The 24,610-nt window shown below is 42.9% G+C and overlaps 3 protein-coding genes across 3 annotated transcripts in view; all 3 read right to left on the reverse strand.

Moving 5' to 3' along the window:
* Positions 1–24,610, reverse strand: part of LOC112432436 (protein NLRC3) — a 3,307,575-nt gene that overhangs the window by 1,648,128 nt on the left and 1,634,837 nt on the right. The window lies entirely within an intron of this gene.
* Positions 373–6,094, reverse strand: LOC143415760 (uncharacterized). The gene is made up of 7 exons (XM_076881186.1): positions 5,842–6,094; positions 2,765–3,082; positions 2,572–2,643; positions 2,354–2,472; positions 2,210–2,270; positions 2,025–2,119; positions 373–1,589 (listed from the first exon to the last, which is right to left on the reverse strand). Exons 2-7 carry the CDS (start codon positions 2,798–2,800, stop codon positions 707–709), a joined length of 1,266 nt encoding a protein of 421 aa, XP_076737301.1. The 5' UTR covers positions 2,801–3,082; positions 5,842–6,094; the 3' UTR covers positions 373–706.
* LOC143415794 (NACHT, LRR and PYD domains-containing protein 12-like) lies at positions 13,329–23,679 on the reverse strand. The gene is made up of 5 exons (XM_076881205.1): positions 23,289–23,679; positions 18,706–18,859; positions 17,022–17,219; positions 14,473–14,646; positions 13,329–13,797 (listed from the first exon to the last, which is right to left on the reverse strand). The coding sequence occupies exons 1-5, from the start codon at positions 23,677–23,679 to the stop codon at positions 13,788–13,790; spliced, it is 927 nt and encodes a 308-aa protein (XP_076737320.1). The 3' UTR covers positions 13,329–13,787.

The raw sequence follows: 24,610 nt of genomic DNA on the forward strand, positions 1-24,610 counted from the left end.
TATATTTTGATGTGTCATGTTTACTTGTGTTTAGAGTTTTGGCACAATGAGCGACGTTTTGCAAAATGTGTTCAAGCAACGGGCAAAAAGTGTAACATGTTTTTCACCAAAGATTTCAGCAATTATAAAAATTCAACTCAAGCTATTCAGCTATTAGCATTCACACTGCATTTTCTACAGGAAGTACATTTTATATACCAGTTTCAGTTCAAAGTGCATTAAAAATAATAAATAATTATTAAAAATAATACCATCAATATGTTACTGCACTACACTTACTGGACTTGTGGAAGTATTTTGAGAACCATAAGAGATTCTTACAAATGTTTGAAAGAAAAAAAATCTTTAACATAGCTGGAGACTCGTGTAGAAATATGAATGAGTTTATAAAGTTTCTGTCATGGTGTGCTGTGACAGGCAGGTAGTAGGACCCAAACACAGGACTCTTACGTGGAATGAAACTTGAATCGGCAGCTTTTATTGCTGGAAACTCAGGTGGACTCAAGAAACTACAAACTAAGAAACAAGAACTAGGAAAACAAATCAGGAACTATGAACAAGAATCAAGTAAAGAACACGGAGGAGAAAAAACACCCAGCCCACTGAAAACTAAAGAAACCCCCAAAAACATGAAGAACAATCATTAAGGAACATATTTACATATTTAGAGTTACTGCAACACCAACACTGGGTCACAGCTTCAGTGTCAGTCGGTGACTTTTGGTCTGCAACAGCAGCAGAACAGACTTCTCAGTCTTTTGAAGAAGCCCTTTTTCTTCTTCTTGATCTGACGGTCTTCGGACTTCATGCTGGCTTCAGGTTCTGGAAAAGGTTCCTCAAAGGGAACATCAGGAACCGGCCCAATTTCAGAACAAGATCCGTTGATCATATGATCTTCACCTTCAACACAGGATTTGGACTCGCCATAGGGTTCCTCACAGGGAGCGTCGGGCTCTGCAACACTTTCTGACAGAGCTCCTTCGATCGTAAGGTCTCGAGTACTCAGACTGGATGCCCTTTCAGAAAGAAGTTCCTCACAGGGAACGTCGGGCTCTGCAACACTTTCTGACAGAGCTTCTTCGGCTGGTGGAACATTTGCCACTGAAAGGCCGTCAGAGGAGCGCTCACCATTTGTGCTCTTCACATCAGGACTTGAAGGGGGCTCAAAGATTTCACATATCCGGATCCTTGCTACATCAGCAATGGTCTTCAGCAACAGGGGTGCAAAGTTTGCAACTTGGATAGACAGAATTTCTTCAGGAAATTTCTGTCTAATCTCCGTCAGGATGCTGTCAACCAGATCGTCTCGGATAGAGCGGGTGAAGACGGCCTGTGTTTCCATCGCCGTAAGGCTCTTGGAGACACGATCTAAAGTGGCCTTGGTGACACTAGTGGAGAGGATACTTAGACTCTGGGAGGCCATGTTTAGGAGGGGACGAGGAGGAAGCTCCCAGAAGCCCTGGAGAACGCGGGGAACTACCTCGACCACTACCTCCTGCGCGGTGAGCAGTTTGCTGTTAGGCTGTTCCTGCTGCTTCTTTTTCAGGATTTCAACGTAATCCTTCACCGCGCTGAGGAGTTTAGGTGCTCTGTAGAAAAACATGATAAGAGTTATCTGTTAAACATATTCAAAGCATCATTTAAATATTGAAACACTGTAGCTGGACTGTTAACCCTGTAACCACCTTTGTAGCATACATGAGTTTCTGAGACCTCGATCTCATCAACATGATCAATACTTGCTATAATTTCTAAATGTTGTGGACAAAACTCTTTTTTAGTCTAAAGTTAACATTGTCGTTAACAAAAAGTTGCCAAAAACACCCAGTGTATCAAATGTGATACAAAAAAGAAATACACAATAAAAGTAAATCATACACAACATGACATAGCAAAGAACTCATGTGTGGCTTTTGTTTAAAGGGTTGATAAACATCTCAGTTCCAAAGCATCTGAATTTTCTGGCTGTTTTTTGATGGGTTGGGTCTTACAGGGTTAATAACTGTATGTTACATGTGACTCACTGAAATTTAGGAGGTACGGCCTCTGGGAACTGAAGAAGCAACCTGGCTTCAAATTCAACGTCCCTCATTTTATTGCTGACGTTCACCGCCCACACCTGAAACAGAAAACACATTTACAGTGCGCTTATGTGTAAAGGTTATGTGCACGTAATGAAAAAAAAGTCTTGTGGGTTTTCTCGTCTTACCAGCCTTAGAAGAGGTTTGGCTTCCTCTTCGTCAAAATCCTCTAACTCAAACTCCCACAGCCTTCAAAAGAAAGCAAAGCAGAGGTTTTCTCTCAGCACTTACACGTCATCACAAACAGACTTTCAGGCGTGACAGTAACTCACTGCTCTCTGAGCGTCTCCCTGCTCTTCTCCACCAAAAGATCTCTCAGATCTTCAGCAGTGAGGTTCGGTGGAATTAGATCTTCCTGCTGAAGTCTGAGAAACTCCGTCATTATCGCAACCTAAAAGTAAAGGAGACATTTAATCACCACCACTCTCAGGTCCTCAGAAATGACCTGATATTTTCTGTCAGCTTTGGTTTGCATGAATCTGGGTCTAACCTGAGCCTTGTAGCCCGGAAGATACCAGCAGATCTTTACAGCTGTTTCATAAATCTGTGTGTTGAACAACACCTGTCAAAGAAATAGCAATTTAGTCATTGTTACTTAAAATGATTCTCAGTTTGTCAACTTTTAAAACGACATCAAATTCTTCAAATTACTGAAATGCAGTAAAAGCAAAAGCGTCACATACCCTGATAGGCTTATAGATTCCTTGACTCTTTTCCATTTAAACGTGTTCAAATCAAAGTCAGGAAGAAAAACGTCAACTGCTCTCCAACGATGGCGTACGGGGGATCTGGACCTGAAAATGCTCTCAGCTCGGTGGTCTCGCACAGATGAGCTCTTTTGACAGTCTGATGTTTATTTATGAATGCAGAATTTCTTGAGCAGTCACCATGGAAACTTGATGCAGCTTCATGTTGTTAAATTAAAAGTAAACACTGTGTATTTTGCACTCCACTCCACTAAACTTATCATATAAGTAAATAAAGTGTGGGTTAGGTCCCTCCTGTGGAAAGAGCCACACAAACCGATGGATCAGAAAAGACAAAGTCAGCTACAGCATGCCTTTTCATATTATGTGCCTGCTTATCTCCATTTCTTTACAGTAGATGGGAACTTTTGCAGTAAAGCAATGGCTTACAAACAGTGGACTGTGGACTAATGCAGACATCTGAAGCCTGACAGCAGCTGGTATATACACAGCTTTGGACAAACTGGCCCTTTAAACAGCCCAGAGGAAGAAGAGACCTCTGCGTTATCAGTGCAGCCTAAAGCACAATAATAATAATACTATTAATATGATTTTTAGAGCAATAATGCCCCCAAATAATGAAGTCATTAATTACACATTCGTCATGCTTCACAGGAGGTCAGGAGTGACCGATGAACGTGATGCTACATTAGAGTCTGTCCTATGAGTTCAGCAGGAGGAGGTGAACCCACAGCTGGGACCAGTTCTCTAGTGGGTCCAGTATCATACTTGTGTTCATCCTGGTCTGAACCTGGTCAGAAGAACTGACTTCACTTTTGAAAATTCAATACTTATAAAAGGTAACCCCAAACAGTCTACAACGGCTGTTTTCTGTCCACCGAAGCAAATTTGATTGACGAGGTTTTTGTACCTTCACTTCTCCAAAAAGCAAATAAAGAGATTAAACAAAGATTTACTGAACGACCGTCAGAATTCCCAGAGCTAACGTAGATCGCTTTATGCTCTTGAGTCAGGAGGGATAAGAAAAGTGACTGCAAACATTGTGGAACGATTCATAGCGTTTGATTGCTTGTGTGAATGTATTAAACAGGAAACCAGGAGCTGCAGAAACCCAGTAATGCTGAAGACGCATGCGTGTGCGTTTATTACAGGTTTTTCTGAATGCTTAAACCCTAACTGTGATTCTTACAGCACAATTCCTAAAACTATTGATACTTATAGCAAAACCACTCACTGAGTGTGCAAAACTAAAAGCACAAACACTGCTTTGCACTCAGTTTGCCATTTTGTAACACACACTTTGCAAACCTGTAGCTACAATCCACTGCACAGCACTCTTTTTGCAGAACTGTAAACACAACTCACTGCTTTGCACTCAGTTTCCAAATGATCAACGCACTCCTAGCAAAACTATACACATTTATGGCCATTATTTACACTATTTTGTCAACTGTCTGGCACACTGCCACATGTGAAAGCTTTTTTAGATAATTAGTTCACTTTGCAATCAGCCTAAGCACTATGATACAGGTAAGCTCTGTGTGTGGAGTACAATGGAGGGAGCAGGAAGAGTGAGAGGAGGCCGAGGAAGAGGACGTGGAGGTGAAGAAGTAGGATGAAGAGGACGACAAGGACAAGGAGGAGCAAGAGGAGGACGAGGAGGGGGGAGAGGACGGGTAAGAAGAGTAAGAAATAGAATTGCTGATGACATCAGAGCTACAATAGTGGACCATGTCATCAACCGTGGAGTGACCCTGAGGGAAGCTGACCAACGGTTTTTTTGGTTTTTCTCAAACTTAAGTAACTGAAACCTTTCATTGAACTACAACAGAAACAGATTGGAAATGCCAAGTTATTCTAACACTAGTGGACTTGTTAAACAAAACATTTGTTTCACTTCTTTCTCAACATGCAGCACCATTAAGAACAGTGGACCAGCATAGTTGGTCTGCATGAGCACACTTACTGCAACAGTTGTACATGCTGAAACTGGTTGCTGGCAGCTGATGTGAAGAAATGTCTGGACACATCAAAAGTTTTCTTTTTCATTTTCTTCCTCCCTTGGATAACATACACATGGCAAATAAAAACATGTAACTAGGGTGACGTGAAGTGTGTATCATCAGATTTAACTAAAATATAATGAGGCTGTCCATCTGTGAAGTAATTGTTCCTTCAAAAACCACTGTGACAACAGATTTTATTTCATTCATTTGATGGTTTTCTATTCTGTATACTGGAACTTTTTAATAGCCCCCCTGTCCACACATCCTTGACATGAGACTTTCTGCAGAGTTGCACATGATGAATGCACACAAAACTTAAAGTGTTGCTGTCATATTTTTTTGGATGTGGTTTGTTGTCATAATCAAGAACGTGTCTTATTTTTTTATTTGTGTTGTTGCTGATCGGCCATTGGACTGCTGAGCCTGCAGTGAACAGCCAGTCACTGACTCTTGATGCTAGAGCAAGGACAACTGAGCTCTCTCTCTCTCTCTCTCTCTCTCTCTCTCTCTCTCTTTTTTTTAAATAAATAATACGTTCGAGCTGTTTATGTTTTTGACTTGTTATGGACTCTGACTGGCAATGGGAGGGCTGGCGGACTCATATTATGGAGGTGGAGGGTAGACACATTTTGTGTGCAAGAGACCACATACTACAGTGGTGATTGACACAGACTTCAATGGACATTTAGGTGAAGGGAACAGAGGTTATGAGGTGTTGGGTAGGTGTGGTGTTTAGGAGAGAAATCTAGAAAGACAGATGTGGGGCAGATTTTCCAAGTGGAAATGGCCGTGGTGCACACATACTTCAAGAACAGGGAGGAACTTGTAGAAATATATGAAAGTGGAGGAAGCTGCACACAGGGCAACTAAATATTATGCAGAAGGTGAAATCAAAAAGACAGGAGACAAGGAGGTGTCAGGGAGAATGCAGCTATGCAGCATCAAATGGTAGTTTGAAGGATGAGTTTGGACATCAAGAAGAGGAAGTGAGTGAAGGCAGAGACATGCAGGAGTATAAACAGGCTCTGGGTAGTAGGGAAGACTTACCAGATGGCTGGGATAGTACAGCTTTATTGAGATAAACTGCCAAGAAGGGGTTTGACGTCTTCTCTGCACAGAAGAAAGGGAAAAAAGAAAAGTGATTTTGAAAGTATTTGAAGGAAGAGATTTACAAAGAAAAAGAAGTGTAGTTAGCGAAATGAAGAAAATAGACCAAGAAACTGGGAGGCTAGGCATGTAGCAGAAAGAGGTGACAAAGGAAAAGGCTCAGTGCCACGTATGTGAAGCTGGACCCCAAGGAAATGAGGGAATGACACTTGCTAGGCAGAGAGTGAGTTTGAATGGATGTTCAAACCCAAAAAAAAAAAGATATATTCACATAACGTAGATTGAAAGAAGCTGCAGGTGGCACAGCAGCTTTAATGTCTTCCAGACAGGAAGTTTTGGAAAGAAATATCATCATTTCCCAGATTTTACTATCTTAGTGTTCTGTAACAAAATCACTGTTGTGCGCATGGTGTTAGAGATGATGATGATTACAAACAAACTTAATGTGCTAGTCGTGCTTTTCTTGAGGGATTTGTCCTTCCACCAGTTTTCATGTCATTGGAATCATTTGTATTCACTGATTCTGGCACTTATTTCATCAAACCAAACTCCAAGTAAATACTTTCGGCTTTTTGGTTTTGTCAAACGAACTAATGTAAAGAATGCCTGGCTGTGCACTACACCACGCAGTGGGAATTTGTCTTCTCCAGTTAAATTCAGGATTAACTTGCTTTATAACACAGACCTCAAAAGTAACCGTTATAACCCCAAACACAAGAAAATGTGATCTACAGCACAGTGAGAACTGGCAACGCTTATCTGGAGGGGTCAGAGTGAATGAACTGGACACCTGTAGAAGCAGGATTTGATTTCCACTGATTTCCTTTCTGATCCGATACCAAGTAAAATTCAGGGTGGTATCGACGATACTGATCTGATACGATACTCTGTACAAAAACGTATTTTTTTTACTCTATCTTTTATTTTATCTCAAATTATAGCGTCGTAATGATCACAGGACATCAGATTACTTGTTCTTATCACTTAATGATGCAGAATTATCATATAGAAATGAAAAACCTGAAGTTGTGGCTATTTGTTGCCTGCCTGCAGCATTAAAGGACTCCGTGAGAGACGTCTGTCTCGCCCTGGCAGCACCTCTCCCTCTCCTCCTCTTCAGTTCCCCTCAACATACGCTCGTCATATTCTGTGATATGATTCACTCTGAGGTGTTTGACCAGGTCAGCGGTGTTACCACAACACCTCACATTCTTGCCACATGTATGGCAAACCACGTCTCAGCTGTTCGTGGAGGTAAAATACGTCTGCACATGACTCTGTTTACGCTCAGCCATTGTTGTGAGTGTGCACGCCAAGGGGCCGGACACAATGACGGGTATCGGAGGAATCGATATTTCAGTATTGATCCGCACATCACTAGTTGAGATACGTTTTAAACTGGTCCAAAAAACAAATGCATATTTTCCCGAACCACTGTTCCTTGACTAAGGTGGATAACGTGATGAGGTCAAGGAAGGGTGTGACGGAGATTTGATTGAAAAACTTTGTCGTCCGTTAAAGTTTCACGTTGGCTTTTTCATCTTGAAAGCCCTCTCTGCTCGTGTCCAACCCGGGTGAACAATCATAGATGTGAGAAATGTAAACAAACCGTCGGCAGAACGCTGATCAGGTTATTTTAAGCGCAAGAAAACAAAAACGTTGCGCTCACCGTCGGCGTCACGGACGAGGCCTGGGGGTCCGGGCCCGTCCACAAAGGTCATTGTAACACAAATCATACGATTGCTAATGAAAATGCTATAAAGCTACATCGCAGATAAGTCTCTGGAGTAACAATCAAGGCCATGTTAGTTATTTGATGAATAGTATCTGTGCCACTCATGGCGCATGACTGAGGAGGACGTTGACCTCTGCAAGTCAGGAAAGTCTGCTACTCATTGTATAAATAAGAGATGTTTTTCAAAAACCAGCCAGCCATCATCTCGGGAGGCTGACTCCAAAGTACCATCTCACTTCAAACTTGCAAAACAAGTCGAGTCGATGCGAGCGCACTGCTTGTTTCTAGTTAGTCTTTAAGGATGACAGCATTAGTCTGCTCCTTTGTATGAAAGAAAGTGAGTCGAGTCCATGTGGTCTGGCACCCACCCACATTTCTCTGCTAGTGATCCATGAGGACTCCACCTTGTTGCCAGTTCTCTTGTGTGGAAGCTTCAGGAAATGACAGCTTCACTCTGACGTGTGTGAGCTGTGTGAGGTCTGTGGTTAGAAGTTTACAGTGTTTGCTCTTTGTGTCGTCTGTAATATGCTCTATGGCTTTAAAAAAATGGCCACATGTTTCTGTAGCTGAATTTGTCCATCTCTGACCTTCTGAGACTGTATTTTCAAACAGGGCCGTTCTGACTTTTCTTCACCTTGTACTTCATTCTGCAAATGTTTCATACTCTATTAGAGTTATTACATTATTCTGTTATGCTATAAAATCAACCCCCATATAAGATCGTACTTAAGAAATACATTTAAAAAACCTTCCTGTGCAAATAACCCAAGTTATCTAGAAGAAATAAAAACTGCACCGCAAACCAAACTCAGGTGTTCGACCTGTTGAGCTCGGGAAACTAACTGGTGTTTCATTTTAGTGAGTGCTTTGTTAGATTCCTTCATTTGAACCAAATGAAGTTGATTAAAGTTGATGCATTGATGTGTTTGAAGTGTTTTGTTAGTTGCGATGGATCTCCTGCTGTCTTTTTTCCTCATTATTAAAAGAGGATTTCTTTGAATTTCAAACATCCATTTCCTGTTTATCTGGTCCCGGGTCACAGGTGCAGCAGTCTAAGCAGAGAATCCCAGACCTCCCTAAACAACCACTTCCTCCAGCATATCCAGGACAATACTGAGGCATTCCCAGGCCTGCTGAGAGATATAACCTCTCTAGTGTGTCCTGGGTCTGCCCTGGAGACTCCTCCTCATGGGACATGCCCCAAACACCTCACCCAGGATATTTTTAATGAAAACATCACAAATAAGTCGTCAGGTCTGATGGTCACATTTGTGAGATCCAACCACCATAAAGCAGAGATCACACAGGACACACTGTGTAACCCTCAGCTCAGGTGTGTTCAGGACATTTGCTTGGAAGAAGCCGTCTGTGGATAAATCCTGCTCTCCACCTCAGCTGTCAGGTTTATCCAGAGAACGGCCGTCCTGACTTCCAGCAGCCCCACAGTCCTCGTTTCTAATAAACTGGCATCACTGAAATGAACTGTCTGCCTCGCTGTTCAATAATCTGCTCTTTGCCAATTTCCCAGCAGAAGCTTCCACTCATATCAGCATTTTTCTGTGATTCTCACATGAACTAAACATAAAAAGCTGAAGCCAACCTCAGAGTTCCCCGTAGTGAGGAAGAGTTTCCTCTGAGCCACAGCTGAGTTTGATGCGTCCACAAAGGAAGACTGACGGGAGGACAGACTCTGGGAGAAAGGCAGATATTAAAAGATATGAATACAAAGTACGGTGCAACAAACAGGACAGCAGATTATGAAGAGCGGTTAGACCTTCATGTGTCAGTCATTGAAATGTGATCAAAGTTACCTGTTTGACATCCTGATAGAAGAAAATCAGCTTCTTGGATCCGTTTGCAGCAAAGAATTCATGGATCAGACTGAACTGGAAGAATCAGACATTAATGACTCAAAGGTTCAACTCTGAGGAAGGATCACGTCTCTGAACTTACTCTGTCATCAGAGACGATGGCGTCTTCCACCGCCGCCTCCTCCAGGCTGCCGGCGTCGGCCAGCCTGCTCATCAGGTATTTATGTCGGGCATCCAGAGCTGCCCGCCGTTCCTCCTTCACGGCTCTCGCCTGTTTGGCTACTTCTCTCCTCGCCTCATTGGACAGCAGCATCGTCCTTTTACCAGACACCTGGAGAAACATCAGCTCAGTCTACAGACGCAGAGACCAGTGAGAGCTTGGCCCAAACATCTGCAGGTTTCTGAGGACCACGTTTGACCCTGACTGGAGGCATCGATTCTGAGTGTGACTGCCTAAACTGAGCTACTGTCCCCCCTCCACTGAGACGTTGTCCTGTGATGTGTCATGGGGGGAAGTGTTCCTCACGGTTGGACTCGTGAGAAGTTCAGTCAGTTTATTCAAACTTTAAAAAGACGCATTTTCAGTCTCTGGATTTCAGCAGAAACAAATGTGAACACAGCACTTTTTGATTGAGTATAAAAGGATGAAAGAGTCAGTGATTAGTAACATTGTTGCTGACTGATGCTGTTGTAGAGCTGTCTTTGGATCCTCACCTTCCTGGAAGCCTTCCCTGGATTGCTCATATATCATTAACTTGTTTGTGTTCAGTAGAATCAGGTGTTGTGGATGCAGGTCGTAGCTGTGTGAGGCCTGTACAGTCAGCGCTGTGTGAGCGCTGTGTAACGTTAGCTTAGACTTCTTTCTGTTGTTATCATCCTTCAGGTTAATGTTGTTTTCATTATGCATCACAGGAAGTGTGGGTGGCTGTTAGCCTCACAGCTCATGGAGAGTTGCTGCTGCTCTGCCTCCTTTTTGATGTTTCTGCTCTTTGTGGCTTTGTGTTACTTTGTGTCGTGTCTGAAACAAAGTGAGTCCATGTTACTAACTGTAGTCGGCTCTCTGTCTCGTGCACAGCTGACTGTTGTCTGAATGAAAGTGTTTTTGTACTTTGTGTAATCTGTTGGGTCTTTGAGGCCTTTTTAAACAGCATATGAGCCATATGTATGTGTGTATATGAAAGGTTGTTTGTAATACATCAAATTGTTGCTTATTCTAGAGCTGCTGCTGTGCCTGATTGGTCTACTCGCTCGAAACTGAAGGTTGACTTGATTCTTTTGGTTTTTTACATTTTGTCAATAAACCAACTTCTTTATGATTTGAACGGCGTCTCTGACGTGTCACAGGCCTGTCAGCTTTCTTGGTGATTGGTATAGATTTGAGCTTCATGCTCTGGCTGTTGTTGGGTTTTCCTCTTTCATATTAAAGCTTTTGTCCTACATTTGGCTCTAAAGTCTAATTCTAATCCCAGCACTGTGTCTGGGTGTGTGATGCTTGTTTTCCTGCTCTTTCTCATGAAACAGTCACAACATTCTCAGTCCAACTTTCACTCTTTGCTGCGTTTGCTGCAGCTGCAGTGAACATGGTGCCGTTTGCCTTTAAGAAAGTTGTGCACAAAGGCTTTTTCTCTAGCAGACAGCTGTGTGGCTAAAAGTCAGATCATTTTTTACCACCTCAGTCACACTGGACTGAAACAAGAGTGAAACTAGGAAGAATCAGAGTTTGTCCAGTGACTGCACTGATTTTCTTCATATTCACAAACTGATTCTAAGTAGTTGCATCAGCCAGCTAATCACCCGGACACTGAGCGTCCAACACGCTCCCTGAAGGGAAACGATTACATCCTCCAAACAATCACAATCTGTCTCTGAATGACTGGAATTATTCTCTGATTTGTCAATAACTGGAGTTTATCAATGCAGACACGTTGCCAACATGATGAAGTCAGTCTGAGTCGCATCTCTTTGGCTAACTTAACTCAAGTGGTTGCCGACTATTCTGGTTCTATTCCCATATAACAGCAGGGTTGCTGAGCACCTCTGTCACTCTGCACTTATGTTCCCAGTTCTCTTTTGTGGAGGAATTTTCCAGGAATTCCTGGGACCAGCTTTCCATGAGAGACCCGATCAGGAGCGACTGTCCTGGACACTCCCAGCATCACAGGGACTCACAAACCCGTCTACCACAGTGAGAAGACTGATGGTCACAGGCCCACATGTAGCTTTAGATCACACGTGTGCACTTCCTGTGGTCACTGCTGTAACTCTAGACTCACCGAGGGGCCAGTGGTTGGTGAGGCAGCAGCAGCTGAAGTCATGTGACTAATGGCTCTCAGCTTCTGTCCTCCTATTCGCCGGTGTCCTTCACCTGTCACACCTGGTCAAGAAAGAGTGAGAATGTTCAGAGCTTTAATGGAAAAGAATATTATTACATATAAAAGGCCTCTAACAAGTATTGTAGTGTTAATCAGGATGAAGTCCATCATGAAGACTTCAGAGTGCTTCAGACAGTCGGTGTTTCATCCACAGAGCCTCCAGTCTGCATATCAAAGGATCCTGAGGAATGACAGTGAACCCCGAGTTCCCCTCATTACATTCATGTGTGTGACTGTGAGGAAAAGGTGATTGTATGAACGTGTGTGAGCGAGTGAATGAGGCTTGTATCAGAGTGGAGATAATGTCAGCGGCACAAGCTGGACGCTGCAGGTGTCACATGTGAATCTGTGCATCAGTGTCTGCACCTTTGTGGAGGTGAAGCTCAGGAGGTTTGGATTTGTTCAAAGCTCTGTCTGCTCCATCTTTCTTTCCCTCAGGCCTCTCCAGATCAGGAAGGAGGTCCTGTTCTCCTTCTCCCTCCTGGATTTCTGGATCCAGGGAAGGATCAAAGTCTCTCAGCCCAGCATCAGAGCTTCTGGCTGGGGGAGGACTGGAAGTTTCAGCTGGAGGCTGAGAGCCTGGATCTGCCATCTGAGTCACAATTCAAATATTCTCAGTAATCTCAAAAAGCAACAGAAAGGTGCCATTTTCATGAGCAGTGGGTTATCCAGCAGTTTGATTCATGTCAGCAGCATTTAGTTTGTAACTGCTGACTCACCTCTGGCTGTGTCCTGCTCTCAGGGTCACAGTGGACACTGTACCTTTGACCGAAGCTGCAAAGACAGTCAGCAGGGGTCTGGATGCATTCAGCACCACGTCCTTGTTGGGCAGACACCTTCAGTGACAGGACAGACAGTCCAAAGTAAGGAGACGTGGGACACAGTGAAGACACAGAAACAGAAACCAGAACTATAATCACAAAACAAACTCAGAAACATAAAGAGTGAATCAGCTGATTCAGTGTTTGTGACAAAAACATGGATCCTGGTTAATAACTTTTATTTGTTTGTTTCTGTATTATTTTGTGTATCGTTCTTATGAGCTGTTGTTTTGTCAGTGAAATATTATTTCATTGTTTTAAGCTTTTTGTTGACTTTGAAGTGCTTAAGTTGATATTTTTGAACATTTAATTTGTTCGATTATTGTCGAGTCGATAAAACTGTCAAACGCACAGCTGCTTCCAGCACGGCCGGAGGAGAGGTGGCCGAGCAGACGCACAACACACACAGCTCACAGGTTTGCATTTCTAGATATTGCAGATGTTGCAGAAATTGAGAGTAAAGAACTCAGAGATCCAGCGCTGTCTCCTGCCCCTTATTTATACACCACAACACAACGACAGGCGTAACTCACACAAACGGGTAACATGAGGCTCAGATGCTTTGGACGTGTTCACATATACTGGACACAGAATGATGAAGATGGAGCTGCAGGAAGGAGGAAAAGAGGAAAAACACAGAAAAGATTCACAGATGTGGTGAAAAAGGACACGACAGCTTCTGTTTGTTAGTTTGGTTTTTCTTTATTTGGTAAAGATTCAGAAATAAAGAGAAGATCACATGTTTGAATATTATATTAACGTTCTGTAATTACAACAAGTTGTAAAATCTTTCCAGAGTGAGACAGAGACTGTGCAGAGACTGTAGAAGGACAGAGCAGCAGCAGAGCAGTCCAGATACACTGATGATCCTCTGTCAGATCCAGAGGGACACACAGGGCTGATGCTGGACTCTACATTGTGTCTGACAGTGGAGCTGTTCTCAGAGCAGTTCACTCTGCAGCACTGACAGTCATCTGCACTTCATTCCTCTGTCAGTCACTGCTGGATGAAGCTCTCCTCTCCACCTCCCAGTAACATGGCCCAGTCAGAGCGTCTCTACACACAAGCTGCTGCTGCTTCAACCTCTCTGGATCATCAGGACACAGCTGCTCCTCTCTCAGCACACACACCGTCCTGTTTACCATCATCAGCTCCACCTGCAGAGAGAAGGAGGAAGAGCAGAGGAGATAAACGAGTGTTTCCAGAGACTCTTCATCAGCTGTCAGTCAGTGATGCAGCACATCCAGTATAAAGAGCAGCAGGGACGTCAGTGCTGGGACTGTACTAGGACTCATTGTTGCTTCACTTTTTCTAATCTTTGGATTTTTATTGAAGTTGCTGAAAATGTTTTTCCCTCCTAGTTTGAGTTTGGACTTTCATTCATTAGAAGAACCTTGGTGTGTCCACTCTGAGCTCTGTAGGAACCCCAACAACAAGCCCAACAATCCAGATGGACGGTTCCAGCTGTTAACTGGAGGAATTCCATCCAAACATCTGCTCTCACTAAATTCTTCCTCACCTACAGACTGTGTTCTTCACTGCTTTAAACTTGGAAATCAATGCAGTCATTGGTCTGCGTGCTGCTTTGTTCAGAGAGCTGATTGGCTGTTGACAGTGTTTGATCAGAGCGTGTCAGCCGTTACTATGGTGACCATAAAGGTGAGAAACAGGAAGTGTTTGTGTCCAATCCTGAAGCCTGTCACCGTTCTCCTCTCACAGCTTCACTGAGAAGCTGCAGCTTTACAGGAAACACTGGATCTTTGTTTCATACTGACTGTGTTTAGTACAATACTGCTGACAGCACCACCCACTCACTCCATCACTCTACTTACTCCAGAGTCTCCAGTCTGTAGTCTGGACTCTGCTGAAGATCAGACAGCTGCTTCACATCTGGATCCTTCACGTTGTTTCCCCACAGCTCCAGCTGTCTCAGATGGGAGGGGTTGGACTTCAGTGCTGCTGCCAGATAATCACAGCTGATCTTTGACAAACCACAGCCCCACAATCTGTATAAAGAATGAAAGATGTAAGTTTATTAGACAAAGTGCTTGAAATCATTCAGTGTTTCATCATCTGTTCAGAGCTGAAGAAGGTTCAGAATGTAGAAGTTTAGAAAATGGAAACTCCAAACAGCTGAAGCCAACAGGAAGCAGCTTCAAACAGGAAACTGTGCAGAGTTTCAGACTATATGTCCTGATGCAGCCAGTTGGATTTTGGAGATTTGAATCTCTGTTCTGTGACTAAGTCCTTGAATCATTTCTTCCAGTTGGTCCAACAAGACAGACTAAGTATTGGACATGTGTTGTGGCTCCATCAGGGGAGCTTCTAAATGTGATGTGATGGCCCCTCTGGGTCTGTCAGGTCACAGCACTGAAGAGAGCTCAAACTGGGCACACAGCTGTTCCAGTCTGGACCAAAGACTCTATACTGGGACTGAGGGACTACTTTGACTGCACCCACTGGGACTTTTGAAAGGCTCATGTTCTCACTTAGATCATCGATTTCTACTGACATTTCTTTCTGGGAAAAATGGGGATTACTTTGGAAACAGGAAGTATTTTCCCCAATAAGCAGCCCTGGATTAGTAAATCACTCCAACATGTTCTCAGGCAGAAGAAGCTGTCTTGTTATGAGGGAGAGAAGAAAAAGATTGAGGCACAGAAACCTGTTGAAAGAGAGATAAAGCAGCTAAAATCAGGTGTAAAAGTAAAGCAGAGGATGAGCTGAATAAAGGACACTCAAGGCTGGCTTGGAAAGGAATGAAGTCCATGGTGGGGATGCAGAACAAGGAGCAAAGATGAATGTGATGCTGAATCAGCAGAAGACTTGGACTCATTTGATTCCAGCTTTGATATCATTGATTTCAATGAAGAGCTTTGTGATTGTAGCAAAGGGCTGGTAGCTCTGAGAGTCCCACTGATGAGGTGTTTGTGTGGAAATCTCTTAGTGGGACCAAAGAGAGAAAAAGCCCTGGTCCTGATGCTGTGGGAGGGAAATGATTGAAGTGTGCTGTGAGGAACTGACTGGGAGATTTTCACACATTTTCCAGTCCTCCTTGGAACAACAGGAAGTTCCCAGCATATGGAAACAAAGGTTAAGTGTCCTATGGCACTCAGTGATGATGGTGCTGTGGCCCCACCACCTCCACCTCTTTGTAAAGGAACTAACTGTAATCTGAAGCTTCAAATGGAACTAAGACTTCCTCCACTAGGTGGCAGTGTCTGATGAGAAAGTGTTAGTGGAGCTGGCCTGGAGTCAGAAACAGGAAGATGCAGGATTTGGGCTGAAATGGGCAAAAGTGGTTAGCACTAGTGCCTTAGAGCAAGAAGGTTGTAGGTTGAAGCTTGTTGGTCAGCTGGGCCTTTCTGTGGAGGTTGGATGTTCTCCCACAGTCCAATGAAATGCTGCTTAGGTTCATTGGTGCTTCTACATTGGCTGTAGGTGTGGATGTGAGGGAGTGCTTCTCTGTCGCTCTCTGTTGGCCCTGTGATGGACTGCTCACCTGTGCAGGTGGACCACGCCTCTTGCCCTATGACAGCTAGGGCACAGGCTGCAGCCCTGTGAGCCTAAGCAGAATAAACAGTTAGCAAAAATGATCCATAGATGGCCTGAAATCCCCCAGTTAGCAGTTTGGTAGATAGCTATGACATGCTAATCCCATCCAGCAGCTGTATTCTACCTGTAAGCTGATCCCTGCTGAGCCAAAGCACTTTTTCATATACAAATTACAACCTTTAATAGAAACCTATTGGTCAGCATCTTATTAGCCTGCTGTTAGCTTCATTCCACAGAAAACTGAGAGAAACTAACAGAGTTGATAAAGAATAAAGAGAAATGTGCTGATTTAAAGCCTTTGAAGTGCTTCAGATGATCTCTGTCCACTTCTGTCCACTCATTCATTCATGTAAGCTTTCTAATGCAGCTTTGATCTTCACAGTCTGCTTGATGAAACTCATTCTAACCCTGAATGTCAGAGTGTTCCTCCTTCTCTTTCCCATCATTCATGCTGGCAGTGGAGGAGATTTGGATGTTGGACTGTGTTTTGGATGATGTGTGTATGTTTGTGTTGGACTGCTGTCTGTAAAGCAAACGCACATTTTGCTTTGGATTTCAGTGTCAGACAGACTTTAAGGTGCAATGAAGAGTTTGAGAGTTTCACAGTGAATTTTCCACTGGAGGATTTTTCTTCTTCTTTGAAGGTTTGAAATGTGAACATTGTTCTGCTGCAGTCAATGGACTAAACCAGAGAAGAAGAAAACAGACTTTACCATGAAGATCCTCAGTGTGGATCAGTATAATATCAGCCTGATGTCTGCAGTTTAGTGTCAGCACAACTTTCACATCATATTCATCTCAGCACAACTAAAACATGCTGACTGACCTCAGAGTTTCAAGTTTACATCCTGGACTCTCCAGGAAACGACACAGATGCTTCACTCCTGGATCCTGCAGGTTGTTCTTAGTTGAAGAAGAGAAGGAGTCATTACTCAGGTCCAGCTCTCTCAGATGGGAGGGGTTGGACTTCAGTGCTGCTGCCAGATAATCACAGCTGATCTTTGACAAACCACAGCTCATCAATCTGTATAAAGAATGAAAGATGTACGTTTATTAGACAAAGTGCTTGAAATCATTCAGTGTTTCATCATCTGTTCAGAGCTGAAGAAGGTTCAGAATGTAGAAGTTTAGAAAATGGAAACTCCAAACAGCTGAAGCCAACAGGAAGCAGCTTCAAACAAACACAACAAGAGAAAAAACTCTGAATGTTTCACATTAAAGTCGTACATTTCTCATAAAAACAGGACAAAGACTTGAAAAAGTCGTGTTTTTCCTTCCAGGAACCACATGGCTTCACTTTTAAAGGTGAAGTGTGACAGAAATGGACATATTTGAAGTCCAACACCTTTTTCCAGTCACATTATTAAAGCAGACAAACTACAAGCTCATTTTCATTCCAACAAGTCATCTTCTGACCTGGACTAACAACACTGGTCTCTATGTGCAGCTGGCTGTGAGACCAGTGCTCAGGGAGCGTCTACAAAGTGCAACACTGAAAGAACATCACACACTCATTTGCTTCCAGCACTTTCACACAAACATCTACTGTCATTATTGTCACCAAACTCTGTGGATCCGTTATTGCAAATTCAAATGGGATCAAATGGTCAGACAAAAGAGGCTTATGAGGAAATATGATGAAATGTTGTGTATTAGCAGCAAGTTATTGAATCTTTTTCCTCAGAAACCAAACAAAATGATTGACAAACATCTTTTTACAAACTCAGTGTTGGACTTGGATCAGCAGGATAAGCTGATGTTTAAAGGCATTTGAGTCTCGCTGTATGAGAGTCCAGTTATTACTCAATATTTATGGATGATGTTCTTTCAGTGTTGCACTTTGTAGACGCTCCCTGAGCCTCACAGCCAGCTGCACATGGACCAGCTGACATTACCCAGCATTAGAGGCGGCTGTAAAAAATTCATGTTCCCATGTTGCTTCATGGTTTGCTTCAGTTTTTGATCGACTGCAGAATATTTTGAAGGTTATCTGCTATAAAAAGCCAGAAGAGGAAAATCTGCTTCATGTGTTTCTGTTTGATCCTCAGTGACTTTGACACAAAGGCCTCTGCTGTGATGATCACACCTCTGATCAAGTCTCACAGTGTCACAACTGATAAATGATCAGAGTCAGAATATTTCTGACTGTCTGCTGTGTGCCGTGACCTTTGACCTGCTAAAGACAGTCAGCTGTGGATTATTCATTGTTGTGTCTGATACTTAGAACTGTGAGGAAGAAGCTACACAGTTAATCAGGGTCCCCTCTCTCTGAATCAGGAAAGGTGGGCAGGCCGCGTGTGGGCCGCGGGCCATACGTTGAATATCACTGTTTGAAATGTGAACATTGTTCTGCTGCAGTCAATGGACTAAACCAGAGAAGAAGAAAACAGACTTTACCATGAAGATCCTCAGTGTGGATCAGTATAATATCAGCCTGATGTCTGCAGTTTAGTGTCAGCACAACTTTCACATCATATTCATCTCAGCACAACTAAAACATGTTGACTGACCTCAGAGTTTCAAGTTTACATCCTGGACTCTCCAGGAAACCACACAGATGCTTCACTCCTGAATCCTGCAGGTTGTTGTTGTCGCTCAGGTCCAGCTGTCTCAGATGGGAGGGGTTGGACTTCAGTGCTGCTGCCAGATAATCACAGCTGATCTCTGACAAACCACAGCTCTTCAATCTGTATAAAGAATGAAAGATGTAAGTTTATTAGACAAAGTGCTTGAAATCATTCAGTGTTTCATCATCTGTTCAGAGCTGAAGAAGGTTCAGAATGTAGAAGTTTAGAAAATGGAAACTCCAAACAGCTGAAGCCAACAGGAAGCAGCTTCAAACAAACACAACAAGAGAAAAAACTCTGAATGTTTCACATTAAAGTCGTACATGTCTCATAAAAACAGGACAAAGACTTGAAAAAGTCGTGTTTTTCCTTCCAGGAACCACATGGCTTCACTTTTAAAGGTGAAGTGTGACAGAAATGGACATATTTGAAGTCCAACACCTTTTTCCAGTCACATTATTAAAGCAGACAAACTACAAGCTCATTTTCATTCCAACAAGTCATCTTCTGACCTGGACTAACAACACTGGTCTCTATGTGCAGCTGGCTGTGAGACCAGTGCTCAGGGAGCGTCTACAAAGTGCAACACTGAACGAAAATCACACACTCATTTGCTTCCAGCACTTTCACACAAACATCTACTGTCATTATTGTCACCAAACTCTGTGGATCCTTTATTGCAAATTCAAATGGGATCAAATGGTCAGACAAAAGAGGGTTATGAGGAAATATGATGAAATGTTGTGTATTAGCAGCAACTTATTGAATCTTTTTCCTCAGAAACCAAACAAAATGATTGACAAACATGTTTTTACAAACTCACTGTTGGACTTGGATCAGCAGGATAAGCTGATGTTTAAAGGCATTTGAGTCTCGCTGTATGAGAGTCCAGTTCTTACTCAATATTTATGGATGATGTTCTTTCAGTGTTGCACTTTGTAGACGCTCCCTGAGCCTCACAGCCAGCTGCACATGGACCAGCTGACATTACCCAGCATTAGAGGCGGCTGTAAAAAATTCATGTTCCCATTTAAATGGTTTTAATTTGAATAAAACGATGTTGATTCATTCAATCCTGAATCGATGTTTAATATAAATGTATTTTGCCAGAATCTCAGGTTAAAGCTCACAAACTATTTCAACAAGCAGCAAACAGATAAAACAGTAAATGAGAGCAGCTAAACACACAAAGATGGAAACACAGAGCGTGGATCGTTCACTCCACGGCACGTACACGGACACGCCGTCGGGGCTGAAAGTGGACAGCTCACAGATCCTGAAGCTGCAGGTTTCATCTGTCTCCAACCAAAACTGAGTGAAGCAGCAGCAAAAGAAGATCCAAACTCTGCTTCACGTTTGATAAATATGCTCATGAATTCTCTCTGACTTTGGCTGTTCCTGCCTGCACAGCTCTCTCTCTCTCAGTGTACTCCAAGAACAGCTTCAAACATCTGTTTCTGCATCATTCACTGTTTATTAGCCACCAGTCTGCTGTTGTGTTCAGTGCTGTCGGCCTCTGACAGTAAAGCCTCATTTCTGCTGTTCCATGGAAACTTTTTAAAATGATGACAGATTACAAACTCTCAGCTGTGTCTGTAATCAAACCTCTGTAACTTTGCTTCACTTCAGCAGCATCAGCTCATGTTCACATGTTGCTTCATGGTTTGCTTCAGTTTTTGATCGACTGCAGAATATTTTGAAGGTTATCTGCTATAAAAAGCCAGAAGAGGAAAATCTGCTTCATGTGTTTCTGTTTGATCCTCAGTGACTTTGACACAAAGGCCTCTGCTGTGATGATCACACCTCTGATCAAGTCTCACAGTGTCACAACTGATAAATGATCAGAGTTAGAATATTTCTGACTGTCTGCTGTGTGCCGTGACCTTTGACCTGCTAAAGACAGTCAGCTGTGGATTATTCATTGTTGTGTCTGATACTTAGAACTGTGAGGAAGAAGCTACACAGTTAATCAGGGTCCCCTCTCTCTGAATCAGGAAAGGTGGGCAGGCCGCGTGTGGTCCGCGGGCCATACGTTGAGTATCACTGTTTGAAATGTGAACATTGTTCTGCTGCAGTCAATGGACTAAACCAGAGAAGAAGAAAACAGACTTTACCATGAAGATCCTCAGTGTGGATCAGTATAATATCAGCCTGATGTCTGCAGTTTAGTGTCAGCACAACTTTCACATCATATTCATCTCAGCACAACTAAAACATGCTGACTGACCTCAGAGTTTCAAGTTTACATCCTGGACTCTCCAGGAAACCACACAGATGCTTCACTCCTGGATCCTGCAGGTTGTTCCAGCTCAGGTCCAGCTCTCTCAGATGGGAGGGGTTGGACTTCAGTGCTGCTGCCAGATAATCACAGCTGATCTCTGACAAACCACAGCTCTTCAATCTGTATAAAGAATGAAAGATGTAAGTTTATTAGACAAAGTGCTTGAAATCATTCAGTGTTTCATCATCTGTTCAGAGCTGAAGAAGGTTCAGAATGTAGAAGTTTAGAAAATGGAAACTCCAAACAGCTGAAGCCAACAGGAAGCAGCTTCAAACAAACACAACAAGAGAAAAAACTCTGAATGTTTCACATTAAAGTCGTACATTTCTCATAAAAACAGGACAAAGACTTGAAAAAGTCGTGTTTTTCCTTCCAGGAACCACATGGCTTCACTTTTAAAGGTGAAGTGTGACAGAAATGGACATATTTGAAGTCCAACACCTTTTTCCAGTCACATTATTAAAGCAGACAAACTACAAGCTCATTTTCATTCCAACAAGTCATCTTCTGACCTGGACTAACAACACTGGTCTCTATGTGCAGCTGGCTGTGAGACCAGTGCTCAGGGAGCGTCTACAAAGTGCAACACTGAAAGAACATCACACACTCATTTGCTTCCAGCACTTTCACACAAACATCTACTGTCATTATTGTCACCAAACTCTGTGGATCCTTTATTGCAAATTCAAATGGGATCAAATGGTCAGACAAAAGAGGGTTATGAGGAAATATGATGAAATGTTGTGTATTAGCAGCAAGTTATTGAATCTTTTTCCTCAGAAACCAAACAAAATGATTGACAAACATGTTTTTACAAACTCAGTGTTGGACTTGGATCAGCAGGATAAGCTGATGTTTAAAGGCATTTGAGTCTCGCTGTATGAGAGTCCAGTTCTTACTCAATATTTATGGATGATGTTCTTTCAGTGTTGCACTTTGTTTGGCACAAAATGAAATTATTTGGCCTCTCAGATGCTTTTAGAGATTCCCAAATGACTGATGATGACATCTCTGGGGTCTGATTGATAGAAAAAAAATGTCTTTGAGACCTTTTGTAACTGACAAACTCTTCATCTGCTAACAACACTGAGTTGAATCTCCATGGCTGATAGTTGGAGCAGGCATCAGGAATACACATTGAAAAAACAAGAGGAGAAATCACCAGAGTCTTATAATCACATTCTGTAACTAAAGGGAGACGTTTTTCTATACAAATATATGTTTTATGGACATTAGAAAAAAAAAGAGTATTGACGTGAAGCAGGATTATGAAATCTCCATACATCAGCCAGCCCATAATTATCAAGAAAGCTCTGAATGACGCATGCTGACTTTGGACTAAGTGTACTTTTGTGTGAACTGTGGTCCATAGCAGATAATGAGCAGTTTAGGTCTCCCTCAAAGATGATATTGTGTGATGACATATTGGGGAGCCGCGCAAAGACATTAGTGAAAAATCTGTGATCGTCCCAATTAGAGGCGTAGATATTTGCTAAGATCAAATGAAAACCATAAACTATGTTTTCTGCACTTAAAATCCTGTAATTTTCTCATAAATCGACAGTGCGGCTTATGGATGAATTCTGGTTGTGCTTACTGACCTCGAACCGATTTTATGTGCTACACGGCGCTCAGAAACCTTTCAAAAGATGTTTTGGTACGACTTTGCTCAGTTACGAGGCCGCACCGCTTGATGGATTGTTGGAGCATTACAGCTACGAGGAGCCTCGCGGAGTGATACGTACTCTGCTTCAACGTAATATTACTGTATTGAGTGTGTATAAGGACCATAAATGGCACCTGTAAGAGACACGGTTACAAAGAGGGTTTCAAACTCCAGGCTGTCAGTCACGCAGTAGAACCTGGGAACAGAGCAGCTGCTTGTTATTATGCTCAGCGTCTGTTGGTTTACATTTTGACTGCACGATTGTGAGCTTTTTGTTATGCACAAAAACAACAGTTTTCTTTTATTTATGGAGCATTATTATTTAATAAATGCTGATCATTTATTTCTGAGTAATTGTTTCATGTACATCTACGCTGTATGTTAATAAATGTGCCTGTGTGAGATTTGGGACACAGCTTTGACTAAGAACTCTCTTTTTGTTCGTACTTTCTGGCTTCAAAAATATCGAGATATATATCGTATATCGCCATCCAGCTAAAGAATATCGAGATATGAACTTTGGGTCATATCGCCCAGTCGTAATATTGCAATAGGTTGTCCGTTAAACTCAAGCGGGGCTTGGGCCCTGGCACGGCGTAGCCACACAATCCTGGTAGTAGTGACGCTCGGCTATGACGGCGTGCGGGTTACCAGCTGGCTTTCTCAGGATAGGGCTCCTGTGTGAGCGGTCGACAATAACGTCTTTATCCATACCCAGCACTTCACGTAGTAGCACGGATACGGCCGTGGAGGAGCTCGAGTCCAGGCCCTCTGGGATCCCTATGATGTGGATGTTAGCTCTTCGCTTCCTGCCTTCATCACATTTATCCTTCAGGTCAGACAGCTCCTCCTTCATACTCTCTACTGTAGACTGCAGGGTGGTCACCTCATCGCTCCACATTGACAGCCCATCCTCAGCTTCTTTCACTGTAACCTTTACTCCATCAACTTTGCCGCACGTCGCCGCCATGCTGTTAGCGATCTCATTTCTCAGTCCTTGCACGTCAGCCCTTATATTGTCAAAATCTTCTTTCAATGCATTTCTGAGTTCTTCTTTTAACAGCGTACTAATGTCCTCTTTAATGGATTGAAGAAGCTCCAATTTTAGAGCAGTAGGATCCACATCACGCGCGTCTGTTGAGTCTGCTCTTCAGCGGCCGTAGAGCTGGACGCTGCCCTTTGGCCATCATCGATACTCTCGCCCGAGATCGCACCGGGGCTAAAATATTCACCTGCTCAGCTGTTTTTGATCAGTTTGAGCCTGTGTGGTTTGATCAGGTGGAGGAACGATGTGATGCTATAAAGACATCATCTTGTCCAAATGATGTTGTTCCAACACGTGTTTAAAAAGATTTTAAAGGTTGTTGGTTCCGACATCTTAGCGATTTTTAACAGCAGTCTTAGTTCAGGTGTTGTACAGCCTGTTTTAAACATGCTGTTGTACAGCCTGTACTAAAAACCTGATCTGGATCCTCTGTCTGCTCAAACTTCAGGCCTATTTCAAAGCTTCCCTTCCTGTCGAAGATTTTGTAAAAGATTATATTTGTTCAGCTGCAATCTGTTGTAAAGGTTTCAGTCTGGTTTTAAAGCTCTTCACAGCACTGAAACTGCACTTTGAAAAGTTCTTAATGATCTTTTATCAGCCACTGATCAGGAGACTCCGCTGTGCTTTTGGATCTGACCGCTGCCTTGACCACAGCATCTTGACCTCACCATTGGAGCATGGCGGCATCAAGGGCGCTCTATTAGACTGGTTCAGCTCTTTTATTAAATCGCATTATTACATTTGGGGCTTATATTTGACGGCAATGTGACCTTTGAAAAACAGCTGAGCTCAGTTGTACAGCGGTCTTTCTTCAAACTGAGGCTTTTATCTAAGGTGAGATCATTTATATCTTTTA

Source organism: Maylandia zebra, unplaced genomic scaffold (assembly GCF_041146795.1).
Source record: "Maylandia zebra isolate NMK-2024a unplaced genomic scaffold, Mzebra_GT3a scaffold03, whole genome shotgun sequence".
Taxonomy (NCBI): Eukaryota; Metazoa; Chordata; class Actinopteri; order Cichliformes; family Cichlidae; genus Maylandia; species Maylandia zebra.

Coding starts and splice junctions, on each gene's coding strand:
- LOC143415760 (XM_076881186.1), bottom strand. CDS start 2,800: ATGGAAAAGAGTCAAGGAATCTATAAGCCTATCAGG. Junction 2,473..2,571: donor TTCCGGGCTACAAGGCTCAG/GTTAGACCCAGA, acceptor CTTTACTTTTAG/GTTGCGATAATGACGGAGTT. Junction 2,120..2,209: donor CCAAACCTCTTCTAAGGCTG/GTAAGACGAGAA, acceptor TTTCTGTTTCAG/GTGTGGGCGGTGAACGTCAG.
- LOC143415794 (XM_076881205.1), bottom strand. CDS start 23,679: ATGGCGGCGACGTGCGGCAAAGTTGATGGAGTAAAGGTTACAGTGAAA. Junction 18,860..23,288: donor TACGCCGTGCCAGGGCCCAA/GCCCCGCTTGAG, acceptor GTGGTTTGTCAG/AGATCAGCTGTGATTATCTG. Junction 14,647..17,021: donor TGTAAACTTGAAACTCTGAG/GTCAGTCAGCAT, acceptor TTCTTTATACAG/ATTGTGGGGCTGTGGTTTGT.